General features: G+C 44.5%; 1 protein-coding gene and 1 non-coding gene across 4 annotated transcripts in view; both read left to right on the forward strand.

The window, feature by feature from the left end:
• The window catches only part of Retreg1 (reticulophagy regulator 1), a 157929-nt gene that overhangs the window by 117971 nt on the left and 25098 nt on the right, over window positions 1-14860 (forward strand). The window contains exon 1 of one of the 3 annotated variants that reach the window (XM_085676599.2): window positions 5126-5662. The exons of 1 other annotated variant lie outside the window; for it this stretch is intronic. Coding sequence is in view for 1 of the 2 variants with exons in the window: in XM_048457004.3 (XP_048312961.3) it covers window positions 5628-5662 (35 nt within the window). In the remaining variant the exon portion in view is untranslated. Of the gene's footprint in view, window positions 1-5125; window positions 5663-14860 lie in introns of those variants that run through there. One more of the 3 variants, XM_048457004.3, reaches the window with a different exon arrangement.
• On the forward strand, window positions 4010-4113 carry LOC125414955 (U6 spliceosomal RNA). The gene has a single exon (XR_007236456.1). It is a non-coding gene; the product is annotated as a U6 spliceosomal RNA (small nuclear RNA).

Below are 14860 nucleotides of genomic sequence, written 5' to 3' on the forward strand. Positions count from 1 at the left end.
TCAAGGGGCGGGGAGTTAGAGGGGATAAAACGTTAAGGGTATTAGAGCCCCGAAGGGACCTGGAGAGCTCTGGCTTTGACCCATAAGGAAGATACAAAGAGAATCCAGAAGGCACCTGACTGGTAAACTGAGGCAGGAAGGCTCCCATCCCAACCAGGCTTGCAGACCTTCCCCCGAGTCCCAGGGAAAGGGCTAGGAGTCTTGACGTTGAGGACTTGTGAATTATAGAGGATCCTTTAGCTACCCCTGCCAGATTTCTAACTACAAGAAAAATTCCTAAAACTCCCCTGGAGATCCAGGTGCCTGAGGGCCAACTAGGGAGCCAAGCCACACCTTGGGTGCGCTTACTTACTTGGCTGCAGCTGGCTGAGGAACTGTGAGAAGGGCCGAGATAAGGCCTCTGAAATAGAGTGGGTCTTCCTTAACAGCCACAAACATCCCAGGACACCCTGCCTGACATCAGCTGACAAGACCTCTGCCTCTTTGTGGCATGCCTATCCCCAGTAGCTGCCTGAACTGGCACTGAATGACGCTATTCAGAAGTTACCTCCTTAAGGTAGCCTGCCTTGTTTGTTTTCAGTGCCCTGTAGACTTGGGCCAGCACAGTGCGTGCACAGAGACTGAGAGCCACTGCAGCTTCTGAGAGGGTGATCGATGCCCCGAAGCTTCGGTAGCTGTCTATCTGAATCTGAGGACTTGTGGATTACAGAGGATCCTTTAGCTACCCCTGCCAGATTTCTACCTACAAGAAAATCCCTAAAACTCCCCTGGACAGCCAGGCTCACAATGGACAAGGAAGGCTTGTTCCCTTTGGAGTACATATAGTCATGATATTACCAGGGATTTAGATTAATGTTCCTCTAAACTTTAAGAGTCAAGAGGTTCCTTCTAGAATAACTAACCAAATGTTAGTCCTGGGTAACCAACCAATCATCAGTCTGGAAGCCACAACGTGACTGCTGATGTGTTTTTTTAGCTTTACTCAGAGGGTAGTGCCGTTTGCAGCAGCACGTTTGCTGTTTCCTCAGCGCCGAGTGCTTGCCACATGACAACACTTCGGTCACACCAGGAAGCCCGCATGCAGGGATTTGTGGAGACCTTGCCAGGGTCACTGGGATAGAAAGCGGTGACTCTCCACCAGGATCCACATCCGGGTCCAAAGTCCGTGTCCCTAGCTGCTGGGTCATCGCTGTCCACTGTCCTCAGGGACAGCTTCTGCTGCTGGAAAACTTCTCCTGACATGTCACAGAGTGGGAAGACAGGTGATTCAGGAGACTTATGTGTAGGGGTTTCTGCAGCAGAAGGGAGAAATCGTGTTTAACTTCTCAGTGAGGGAGAGTGGGGACGCATAGCCAAGGAGACAGATAGTCATGAGGGGTGAGGACTGATGGACAGAGAATTGCTCAGAGGCTAAGTGCCGAGTTTCCGATGTGCTCCCAAGAAAGAGGCTCGTGTCCAGGGAAAACTCAATATGCAAATTCAAATGCTGACAATATTTGGAGGTGAGACCCCCTCGGAGGTACTTAAGAGTTGATAAGTTAATTAGGGTGCGGCCCCTGTGGTCGCGTTAGTAGCTCTATAAAAAAAAGTAGACCCCTAAACTAGTACAGTTGTTTCATCTTGCCCCGTAGTGTTCTTTTCAAGTGACATTTTTGACATGTTTCAGACATGTTTTCTGTCTGGCAGGCTCGTGTGGCAGCCGGGGAGGAGGGCACATCAATTCTTTCCTCCTGCTCCGTGTGGCCTGATGGACGGATCTCTGCTTTGCTTTTGGTCTTAGTTTTACTGGCGTTGTTGTTGTTGTTGTTTTGATGTCCACTGTTTATACGTCTAGGGAAATAATTTGGGCAGGGTTAAGTTGGGTTGACTACAGTAGTCTCTCTTCATCCACAGTGGGATATCTGAATCCACGCATTAACTGAACCTTATATGTACTGTTTTTGTAAAACAGTCATGCATACATATGATAAAGTTTTATTTATGAAACAGGTAGAGTACAGATCATGTCCTGCAGATCATAGCACGGTTTTCAAAATTTTATTAAGCCAAGAACTTTCACCTTATCGTTTTAAAGGAAGCTCCTTATTCTTTGGCGCCATTATTATAGGTCTAGTCGTCACTTGGATTTAAGCACTATAGTTACCTTGATAGTCTTTTTGATAACTCAAGATGATTATTAAGTGACTAACGGGCAGGTAACATACACACCGCTGGTACTGGAGAAGAAAAATGATCCCCATGCTGGGATAGAAAGAGAGCCAGGACAGAAAAGGTAGGACATCACAGGATGGTTTAAGATGAAATTGATGGCTTGTTGATTTGTAGGACGTCCTATTGGAATTATTAGACCATGGTTGGTTCTGGGTAACTGAAAATGGAAAAGAAAACCATGGGTGAGGGAGCTACTCCAGTGGTATTTCAGAAGAACATCAAACATCTTTGTCTGTCTCACTTGCAGTTTACAAAAAAGTAAAAGTTATCCAGTCGTTGACTGCTCTCAGTGTCCGCCAGCCCGGGCAGCTGCTTTATCATGAGGACTCTGCCAGGCTTTCCCTCCATTGCACAAGTCACATTTTGCCAAAAGTGGCTTCTGGAGACCCAGCTATCAAGTCTGAAATCTCTCTAGCAGGAGGTAGAAGGAATACACTGGGGTGTCATTTACTGCAAGTCCCTGGAGCTCCCAATGGTTTTGCTGACACCCTCTCAGTCAGAACGTAAACATAAAGCCTTGCTTCGCTCAGATGTGGCGAACATTCTAGTTCTTATCCTGTAAGGCAATGCCTGGGACTAAACCAGGTTGATACCTGGTGAAGTTGGAAGGGAATATGAGAACAGCCTACAAGGGCACTCTACAAGGGCAGCGGCTTTTTGCCCTTCATTGCTCAGACTGCTTTTTAATCTTCCAGAGATGGGAGTGGGGTCTGCCCTGTTGTCCCACTCAGGTGGAGCCTGAGTGATCCTCGAAGCTGCTCTCGAGGATGTAGCAAAATATAAAACTTTTATACTGTAGATTTATGGAGGCACCAAGGAAAGGAGACAAATTTTTTTTTAGGCCATATGGAATGTCAAAGGAAAAATAAAATACATTACTAAAAGTTAACGTACACTTACTTGAGGAGAGTGTGAGCAGAGGGAAACCCAAAACCTTAAAAATGTCTGGGACACGAGCTTTGGACTTTTGCCTGTTGTGAGGGCTCTTCTGGCTTGGGCTAGCGACACTGCCTCCAACCTGTAGGCGACTGTCACCATCTGGCCATCTAACTTTCTGAGGCTACGATAACATCTGAAAATCTTGGCGAGAGTTTCCTTGGGTCATTTTAAGTTCTGGTTGTCCACTAATTTTTAACAGCAGTGAGCAGACCCACAGTACCTAGTTCCCAGGACAGGAAGTGACGCTTAGGTAAAGGAGTGGCAGACAGAGCCTCAGTAGGAACAGTCACCGGCCAGAAGCAACAGTCTGGGATTTGTTGCTTGTGCTGTCCTTATTTTCCAACCTTATCCTTGTGAATTTTACAAAGTGCCACAGAAATACCTCAGGGGGAATCCAGCTGTAGCAAGTAATTTGGAAATGCAACCAAGAGTTGAGCGCTCCAAAGTGGTGCTACTGTCTCGTGCTAGCCGCTGGCACTCTGTTATGCCACCAATCAGTGAATTCTTCCGGAACTGAGAGATGCATCAGGGATGTGTCTTCAGATCAGTGCTAACCAGAGCGGAGGTCCATTTAGGTTTTTAAGAAATAGATGGGGGCTTGGAGAGAGACAGAGTAAAATTAAAGTGCTAGACTGATCAGGAGCGAGCGTGAGACAGTGGAATTAGCCCTTGGTGCTGTCTGTATGTTCAGGGCAAGCGCTGACACCATGGAGACCGCTCTTAGCGTTTTAGCTTCTCAGTTCTTACAAAGCTGCAATGTCTAGTGATGTAGTGCATAGCTTTGACCTCTGGAGGCTGTTCTGCTTTGGTCTACTAACCTGTGAAGGGGAATGGGCTTTCAAGTTACATGTCTGCGAGTGCTCACTTTAGCAGGGCATGTATTAAGGTTGGAATAATACAGAGAAGATTGGTATGATCCTGTGCAAGGATGACATGCAGATCCATAAAGTATGCCCTATTTGAAAATAGGTTATGCATTCGATACAGAGATCCACCTTAGGCGTGTGTATATATTTCAGGCCATAGATCCACCTTAGGCGTGTGTATGTATTTCAGGCCTTAGGCTTGAAGTCTCTAATGACAGCGTTGCGTGTGAAATACTGTGTCCTTTCAGTATCTCTCTTTTAAAGTTGGCATGCATACACCACAAGATCACCAACATTTTCCAAAAGAAAGCAGACAATTATTTTAAATCCTCTGACTTTTCAATGCCTCAGTGATCTGGAAAACCATTTTTTTTTTTTTTAGCAAAGATACCATGTAAAATACCCTCATAAAAGACATCTAACGCAGCAAATAGATCGTATGCATTTTTAACAGGAAGAATTATCACTTTTTAATTATTCGATCTTGCTTTGAGTCTTCGCTTATGTTCTTAATTGGAAAATCAGAAAAGAGAATGGGTTCAGGTTTTAACTCTGTTTTTATGAGGTGGTGGCATTTGGGAAACAGGACACCGTGAAGGGAGTAGCGATTGAGAAATGCTCATCAAGGAACTGAAGTATAAAGTCCCCCAGAGCCACCACAGGGTCATGTGCCCGTGCTTGCTCCCTGTGCTCCCTCCCCACAGTGACACTGTGTGTGTGTGTGGGGGGGGGGAGCTTTTAGTCACATAGGCACACAGGCTCACGTTCATGTGCATGCCAGTTGTGAACTGGGGAACCACTATGATCCCGAGAGATCTTTCTTTGCAAATCAGTGTCCCTCACAACTGACTGCCCCATGACTTTGTGGGGTTTTGATTTTGTTTTGTCTTCTTTGTTTTGTTTTGTTTTGTTTTCTGCTTTTGAGTAAGAGACTTTTTGCTGAGCAGCAGGTATCATGCAAACAAACCTCCCTGTTTTGTTGCCCCTCCTTCTCCTCTCTGTCCCTCCCTCCCTCCCTCCCTCTTTCCTTCCCCCCTCCCTCCCCCTCCCTGTCTCTCTCTGTCTCTGTCTCTGTCTCTCTTTCTCTCTTTCTCTCTCTCTCTCTCTCTCTCTCTCTCTCTCTCCTCTCCAACTCCCCTCTGTGACTCAAAGGAGGAGATCTGATAGCCCAGTGAGGTTTCAACCTGCCTGTGGCCACTGCACCTTTGGTAGGTGCCTAGAACTTGCCAGGAAAAAAAAAAAAAAAAGGAAAGAAGGCAGGCAGGCTGCTGGGTGAAGTCATCCCTGGTGACACCTTCTCACACGACTTCAGGGAAAATGCTGGGCCCCTGGGCAACACTCCCGCCCAGCTGCCTGTCAGAGTGCCTGGACTGAGAGGTGACCTCTTTATTTTTAGCAGGGCAGTGTCACAATAGTCCACTGGTCTGCTTCATTCAAGGCAGTAGGCAGGCACTCTGCAAGTTTGTAAACACCGACTTTCTGAGTAGAGTAGGAGCCCTCTTCTCCAGAAAGGGAAGAATTCTCCTGCCCGCCGGTGAGTGGAAACGGCAGCATTGTCTGGCTGTCTTCTCTGTGGCAGGCAGGTGCAGCAACCACAGTTAAAGGGCAGAAATGCCTGAAGGTGACGACTGTGGGCCCCGCAGAAGGTAATTATGGCATTTTATTTTTCTGGAGTCTGTTTCGTTGTTGCTCATCTTAAACATATTGTGACAAGTTTAAATGTGTTTAAATGAAAATTATAATTCTAGGATATTTCCTTTGGCAGAAGCTAGTGGAAGAGAGACAAAATTAGTAATCTAAGCTCAGAAATAAATACATGCAAAGAAGTATCTGTTTTTCCTTGAATAAGGAAGTAACGTCCCGGAACTTTTAAAACTCATTTCCCCATGTACAATGTGAGTCTAATTGAAGTTTTTTGATGTTTCTTTTGACTTGAGATGATCGTGGTCAAAATCTAAGTTTACTTTTTTTTTTTAAAGTTTGCATTTTAAAGATTTGACAGGCAGTTGTAAGAGTTGAATACTAAGCCAATTTATCAGTTTTGATATTTAAATCCTTCTCAAGCTATGGGTTTTGAAAGTTCAGTTAGCTCTCTGCCCTGGGTGCCTGGTTGTAAGTGTTTTCATTGCTTTCTTCCTGCCAAGGCGTGAGTACCAGGCAGGCAACAGTGCAAATTGGCTTGAGCCTAGCTGCACCCATGGAGTCGCCCATCCGGCCCAGACAGACGTTACGGGAATCAGCTCGGTGTCCCCATTGGATTTCCAATTGAGGTTACCAAAATTTGGATCTGAGAGAAAATTACAAAACAAAGAAAGGGCTCATGGGTCATCTTATTGCCAAAGAACAGATGTCTCTAGGAACAAGAGCCCCTCAGACCATTTCTGTGTATCATGGCCTAGGGTATGGGTTGTGTGTGGCTATTTAACCAGTTGTGATAGTTTCCTTTAGGCTGCATTTCTCTGTGGTCCTCTAGTTTCTGTCTTTCCCAAAACCTATTAAATGGAAAAGGGACAGACTGGTATTCTATTGAACAAGTTTCTAGATAAAATGAGACTAGGTGTAGCTCCCAACTGTGTCCTTTGTAACAGTGCATGACACTGTCCATGGAGTGACTGACTAGCTAAGAGAACATTTTTAGAGACGTTGAAACATCTACACTGGCTGATAGGTTGGTCCATGGGTGTCATACATTTGTGTCCCCAGACTTCTGAACTTTCCCCAAATCAAGGCTTTCCCTTTCCTCTAGCGCCTAGGCATTCCCTCTGGCTCCATGAGGAGTTTCGGACAGCTAGGCATTTTAAAGGAATACTCAGCAAATGGAAACACATTGATCAACTGTTTTACACCAGGGGCTCAGGAATCCTTATCATCTGACGGTTCAAGGAGAGAGACTTGTCCCAAAGGGAGGGAGCGCTGCTCTCCTGAGAGGCAGCATTATCAGAATTAAATAGTAACTAACTGTTGATAAAAAATATCATGACCTATTTGCGATGTGAACCGAACAAGCTTTAGCTTTTTCTCTGAAAGTCTCACCAATCATATATATATATATATATATATATATATATATATATATATATATGTATACATACACAGGTGAAAAGGAGCGTGAGTGCGCGTGCACATGTAAATACGTACATGATTATTACTGTTGCCCTCAGGGACTGTAAAATGTTGTATTGCACGTGCAAACCCCTCTCACACCTGTGAGGTAACATATCCCTGGCCCTCGTTTTTTATTCTGATGAGCTCACTTTTATTCCCAGCACTTGGCGGATTTTCTGCCTTGCTTTGTCCCATGTATTTGTTTGGTTTTTCTTTCTCTGTGGAGAAATGGTGAAAGATTGGAACTAGGCTAGAAATAAAATATTTTTAATTGGGAGCTAATTTTTCTCTTGCTAAATTTGAGATTACGTGCCTTTGAAGTCCTTTGGTGCCACGTCTGAAAGAGAAATAACTGTTATAGTCACGAATCTGCTGACAGACGTGTTCTCTGGACTTCATCGCGGCAGTTCCTAATTGAATCTCACATCAAGGCTGATTATGTTACTTGAGTCTCATTTTGGAATTTGATGTCCTGGGTTGCTCCGTAACTCCCAGAGTGCTAAAAAAAAATCTGGTCTTTGATAAAAACAAAATCAATACTAAAATATCCTTTGGAAACCAAGCAGATGAACAAACAACAATAAAAGGCAGTGAAGCCCACAGGGCAGGGCAGCTTCAGGCTCACAGACACCATCTGCTAGTGGCTTTCAGTCCAGTGGCTCCAGGTCCCATTTTAAATTCACCCGATGGAAGAAACCCTCCTTGTCGTTAGTCAATGCTGTTGGAAGAACACCGGAGGACTCACAACCAGTTTCAAGGTCAAAAACTGAGGGAGAAGGGCAAGAAAACCTTGCTGAAGCAGGCCCCAGATGGTAGATAGATATCTAAGCAAGAAGCACTGGGTGGCAAAGAAGAAGGGGGAAACCTGGAGGGTAGAGTAGCTCCAGGCATATGGGAAAGCTTCTACAGTAGCCTGCAGCTCCTTATCTGACCTCATTTGGTTCCTGCTTTAGAGTGGCAGCCAGGCTGGTCCTGTGAAGTGCCCTGATTCGATGGGTGGTGGGGATGTGGGTGAATCATTTATCCCCGATTCCAGATGACATGGAAGGAGATAGGCCTGAGGCATGAGGATGGGATTTGTCTCAACGTGAAATTCGTCTTAGGCTTTTAGTGTGTCATGTCATGCAGACTTTAACTGGGTAGTTATCTCCGCACAATTACCTGTCCACACAGCAGACTTTTGTTGAGTTCTGACTCCTTGATTCATGGTTGTACCAGTGATGGGTTGGTCGGTATGGACCCTGCTGTCTTGGAGTAAAGGGTCTGAGGGGGAAGATGGCCCGGGGTGAAAGAATCCATAGGTAAGAGCACTTCAGGCCACAGGGTCAAGGATACACTTTAAAGTGGCCATGTGAGAGAACACCTGGTGTGCGTGCTGACGCTCTGGTGTCTTTACAGGGACACTGTGGTAGATCTGGACTCGGGTGTTGCTGGTCCTCTACTTGCAGTGTAGTGGAGATGTACAAGCTTGTGTGCAAACGTCACCGAGACTCTAGAACTGTGAATTCAATTTGTGTTTCCAGATGTTTCTTTCGTCCTCTGCTCTAGAGTGGTGGGGACTGTTACATCACGTCTCTGAAATTCCTGCTGCCAGCAGTCTTGGAGTTCAGGGTCTTCTGTCCCTTCTCTACATTTTGACATATTTGCATATCTGTAATTAGCATATCTTGAGGATGGGATCTATGTCTAAACATGAAATCCACTTATGTATTATACATGCTAAAATTTAGCTTTCTTGGTGTTTTTGGTGTGCTTGCATTGTGACCATGAAGTCTGGGGTGGGAGATTTTACTTGTGGGATCATGTCAGCCCTTAGGAAGTTTCAGATCTTAGAGCATTCTAGACTTGGGGGTTTCAGACTAGTCTTGTCTCGCCTGGATTTGTGTCTGGGTTCTTGAAAGGTGGTTGTATTTAAGAAATCCAAGGCTCTTTTAAACACACAATGGGCTAATTAGTCTGAAAATGTTGTTAGTGGTTGCATTGAATTTTAATTTTGGAAGATTAAAAGAAATTGATTGGAAACTCGAGAATATATTTCATTGTTATAATAGTTCATACTGGAAGGATTTTAGGTGTGATTTTATGTCACGGATGTGGCCTATCCGTTGAGGATGCCATTTCTTCAGAATCTAGACCTGACACAAAAATGTGACCAGGTGCGTCAAGGCCAGCTTGGTGTACTTTGCCCTTCAGTTGAGGTGGACTCCTAGGAGCAAACATATTTAAGTTTTTGTGTCCTTGAATGTATTCGTGCTGCCTTTCATTTGGAAATGAGTGCTGACAGGTGGCCTAAATGAAGCTTACAAGGCCGTAAGAGAAGGGATTATGAGCACACTGCAGATAAGAGGGAGAGGCATGCGCAGGACCCCTGATTGGGCCTGGGTAGGAGTGGTGTCTATGGATTTTCAGCAGCTGCCCTCTGGGGAAGGGAATCAGTATTTGCTGATTCTTGTGGTGTAAATGCTCCCCTCTTCCCCAGGCCACTGACGAGTCAGAGAATTCCCATAGTGGTTGTCATGAATCTGTGGAGACCAGCTCCAGTACACAGATGATGATGGACCAGCATCAGCATCAGCATCAGCATCAGCATTAGTTTGAACAAGGCTACATCTTCTCTATTCTGTATCCTGAAGGCACCACAGATATTTTTCAAGCTTGGTTGAAGGAATTAATGATTTATCTTCCTCTGTTCTCCCACACAATCATGGAAAATATTTATCACTCTTGAAATCCTACTTTGACCCAGCTGGGCTAATATTTGAACCTGATTAAGAACATGTAGAACACTACAGTCTGTCCTTATTGCAGGGAGTTTGTTTTGTGGGCAGTATCTTAACCGCCACTGAACCAGTGACCTGCTTCCTGAACCCTGCCGGGACCCAACAGATTTCTGGCATTCCCACCCCAGTGAAGCTGATTTCTAGTCTACAAGTAAATGGTGATACAGTCTTTGTTACTGTCACTAAATATGATTAAGGTTTCTATCATTTAATGCCAAAGGACCACAGACTATCTGTGGCAGGCTATGAATGGGCAGGTCTATCCCTAGTGACTGACAGAGCAAGGTTGAAATTGGGTGGGCTAGCCCGGTTTTGGTACCATAAGACTTTTGACTCTTAATGGCAACTTGGCATCAAAATACATTTCATTTTTTCACTTCTTCATGATGTGTATTCTAGGTTATGTAAAATGCATGGGGGCACGAATCTTTTCTTGAAGGGCCAGTCTCATTTACTATCATGAATGTAGTTCTAAAGAAGTCTTCCCACTGAAGATGTTCTACTGAAGGAAGCTTTAGCTATTTATTTGGGGGTGGGGGATAAAAAGGTTAATGCAGAAAAGAAAGAACAAAGCAGAAAAGATCAGCTCTAACCCCAGAACCCTGATGTAATTATATGGTATGTATAACTATACATATATCATGTAATTATATTATACTTCTTTGATGAATTTTTTGACAGGTATGTTTAGCATATGGTATGTGTACATACACATAGATGTATTTTTTTATTGATTCTTCACTTAAAAGTACTTTCCAGTGGCATCTAAACAATTTCAGAATGTTTTTAAAATGCCTGCCAGAATATCCCTCCTGGATTTACCCATATCTTCTAGTCATTATTGAGATTAACTGTGCCACTTATAAATGACATGGGACATGCAGTATGGTTTTCCTAAATAGGGAGTGAGGAGATTGGAATGGAGGAAGAATCAGCTGCCATTTCCGTACGACCTGGGCCCAGAAACGGGCACAGCTCCATTCTCATCATTTTGTGTTTGTTGAATGGTCAAGGGGACAAACATCCCGCCCTTTACTACAGTTTCAAAGTGTTTCTCGGCCATTTGAGTTTCCTCTACCTTTCTTAGATCTGTACCTCATTTTTAAATTGGACTATTTGATTTTTTCATATCTGGTTTCTCAAGTTCTTTATATATTTTATATATTAGTCCTCTTTCAAACATGGAATTGTTAAAAAAAAATCCCATTCTGTAGGCTGCTGCTTTGTCCAGATGACAAAGGTAGGGTGTCCTTCCCCTGCTCAAGCCTTTCAGTTTCATGAGGTCCCATTGATTAATTGCTGATCGTAGTGCCCGCCCTATGGTGTGAAGGACCATTGTTAAATTCCTGGAAGCAGTAAATAATAATATGTAAGGGACACATATCCTTAAGCAACATTAACTAGGTCACAACGGAGTTCAAACGACAGTCACTGTGGTCTGGCCCTTGTGTAGATCCCCATGACAGACAGGACATGAGAATCTACCCCTCCCTCGATGGTGGCTCCCCAGCTCCCCAGACAGCTCTGGAACGGGCTCCTGGAGGGTCTAGTGTGGATAGTTTATGTGTTATTCCCGGGTCTAGTATGGATAGTTTATGTTATTCCTGGGTCTAGTATGGATAGTTTATGTGTTATTCCTGAGTCTAGTATGGATAGTTTGTGTGTTATTCCCGGGTCTAGTATGGATAGTTTATGTGTTATTCCCGGGTCTAGTATGGATAGTTTATGTGTTATTCCCGGGTCTAGTATGGATAGTTTGTGTGTTATTCCCGGGTCTAGTATGGATAGTTTATGTGTTATTCCCGGGTCTAGTATGGATAGTTTATGTGTTATTCCCGGGTCTAGTATGGATAGTTTATGTGTTATTCCAGTTTCGAATGGGACTCCAGGGGGTATGTTGGGTTCTTCTCGTCTTGACCCTTAGTACAGTTGTTAAAGTCCATGTGTGCATTAGTGCAAGGCCACAGACTGCCCTGAATGAGAAGTACAGCTATCTCTCAAGCGGTCGCTCCCAATCTCTCACCCTCAACACTGGGTGCCCAGATCTCTTCTGTTCTTCAGTGCAAGTATAAGCCTTTCCCCCAGATATGTCTGGCCTGGGTTGGGTCACTCTTGTACAAGGATCCTGTGGATGTGAAGGACTAACCATATTCATGGCTTCTCAGGCAAGCCAGGATGCCTACACCATGCATATTATAAAGCCTTAAGTAACCAGAGAGGTGGTTCAGGGTCACAACATGCAGATTTCTCTTATACGTTGGCTTGGGTTCATCTTACTGGCACTCTGAACTTTCTTGTTCCTATTTCCAGCTGTAGGGGTTTAAGGTTTTCTTCAGTCGATAAAAGTACAACCATCTCTTCCTGTCTACAAATATTGGTTCTGGTCCCCCCCCCACAAAGATACCAAACTTTTCTCTTGAAACATTACACGTCCCTTCTAGACAGTAAGGAGGATGTTGGAATGCACTCTGAATGTTTTCCTCCTTCCTGGCATGACCGTGTCCTTCCCTTCTAGGCCTTCAGCATTAGTCTCTTGTGGGGCCACCTCCCTCCATGGTTTCATGATTATATCTCAAGGTACCAGCTACAAGAGCCAGAGTAGGGCTCAGACCCTAGACAGCTTGCTCTGCTTTGGGACTCATGTCCTGGGCATGTGTGTTAAATTTGTGCACAACCCATAATAGATTTTTGGGCACAAAACACATTTGTGTAACACACACACACATGCAAACAGAGAGCGGTGTGTGTTTTAGTTACCTGGTTTTTTTCAACTTAAGACTAGAGGACATAAAGGGGTTCTATTCCAAAGATCAGTTAAGGGTAGGGGTTTGAACACAGTGCCTCATTTTTGTGTTTGAAAAAGTAGAGAGGTTGCTTTGAAAATTGGTATTTTCTTCAGTCACCAAATTTCTCTTTCAATTGAAATCTGGTATTTTTAGTTTTCTGTGTGTGGCTGGCCCTGCTGCAGCCCAAATTCTTTAGCTATAACAAGAACCAATGGAGAAGGAAACTCAGAGGAAGAATTTTTGACTCTGTAAACTCTGCTTATGTTTTTCAGCAATTATTTGTGACTCCACCAGAAAACTGAAGTTGTAACATACAAATGATTTCACAAGGGAATATTGTCCTCAGGTTTTTTGGCCTGAATAGGAATGCCTCATCCAGTGACTTGGCTGATAGGAGGAAATTGAGCAAGGCCCTCTGTCTCCACAAACCCTAACACTCCCTTTTAAAATCCATTTCTTCCACAGCCTCCTCAGAACCCATCCATCCGTCCTCACTCTAAGCCTCCTTTGCTCCTCCAGTGTCTTCAGTGACCTCCCTTCTCAGACACCTGCTGTCTCAGAATCCCAGACTGAGAAAGGCGAGGGGCAAACCCTGGGTGTAGCAATGCCTGGAGTACATCTAGGTCACAAAGTGTTCTGGTGCTGACATTGGGAAACAAGGGGGCAGGAATGTCCCAGCTGTCCCTGGAGACACATAAGGAACACGATGGCTCGGAGGACAGTTGTGGTGCTTGGCTTCTCATGGATCAGTTAGCCCTTTCCTTAGGGATACAGATGAAACAGCGACCTTAAAGGAGGCTCTGGGAAACATCCAGTTCAAGCCATGCTTTCCTACTTTAGCCTTATTTCTGTAGAGTTGGCATGCTCCAGGAGTAGTCTTCACTCACTGGGTAAATACCAGCCAAGTCTATTAAATAAAGAGCTGGCCTTATGACCTGTAGTAGTGTCTCAAAGAGGCATCACCAGACTGCGGCAGATCCTTTTTCTAGGGAGCTAGGGCGGCTGTTGTGTTTAAAATGGAAAAAGGTGATGGAAAGAGGCAAAGCCCTGAGTGTCCCTTCTGCCTGGCAGCAGTGAGTTCTGAAGGTTTTCTAAAGTCTCATCCTCAGCAGGCAAGCGTTTCGGGGGTGGGGGCTGGTGCTCCCAGAGCTGAGCCGACTCCCACACGCATGATATTAATGAGCATCACACTGTAATTACCGTGATGATGAGACCCCTTGCCAGCCATGTAAACAGAACAGAGGCAGCAATGGACAAATCCTCCTGACTCAGAACGTGACCTCTCACTCCAAGCTAGTTGAACTCCTAAGGGCTTCGGTTTGAAAGCAAACCCATGTTCCAGGGGAACATCTTAAAATTATGCCATAAAACTTATAGACTCTACCCGTAGATAAGGAGAGAGGATTACAATGTACTTATGTTCTTAGAAAAGGCAAGTTTTGACTGTGCTGAGAATTCTTTGTGAGGATCAGATTCTATGGTGTGCGTTTGGCCTTTCTGGAGTGGCCTGGATTGTTCACCAGTGATATGTTTCCCCCCATATTGGGGTAAACAGAACAGACTGTAAAGAGCCCTATTCTTTTTGTCTGGAGGTTCTGGGCAAATTGGCTTTTAGGAACCTACTTGTTTGTGCTAAGAAAGACTTTGAGATAGAGATTTCATTATAAAATGAACACGTGGATAAAGGAATTCCAAACCGAGATAATGGACTTGCTGAAACAAGAAGAGGTCGTTATAGTTCATCTCAAATATAACAAACATTGGCATTGGCCAGAAAGGAAAGGACCGATACCTCTCCGCCTTTGTGCCAAGAGATAGGGGAAGACATAGGGAGCTGTTGTATCCTAAACATGGAGGGTTTAATGGCCCATAGCTTCGTTTTCTTTGCCAACTCTTATAAACTGTAAGTGGTACTTGGGGTTCTGGTAAGGATCATGAAGCCTTGTCAGGAAGTTTCTAGAAAGAGTGCTCTAACGCATTAACACAGTCAGCCATGAGTGGGAGGCAATGGTATATGTTTGCCTCAAAGCGGGACCAACAGGGATGAACAATCAATACCTTCCCCTTCTTTCTTTCAACTTTGAAAGACTCTATAGGGTTTCAGTGGCTTTGATGGAACCTTCACTCCTTCATTAGTTACCAAGGCTCCAACATTTAAGACCTTGGCAGTTAT

This window comes from Myodes glareolus, chromosome 15 (genome assembly GCF_982192425.1).
Source record: "Myodes glareolus chromosome 15, mMyoGla1.1, whole genome shotgun sequence".
Classification (NCBI taxonomy): domain Eukaryota; kingdom Metazoa; phylum Chordata; class Mammalia; order Rodentia; family Cricetidae; genus Myodes; species Myodes glareolus.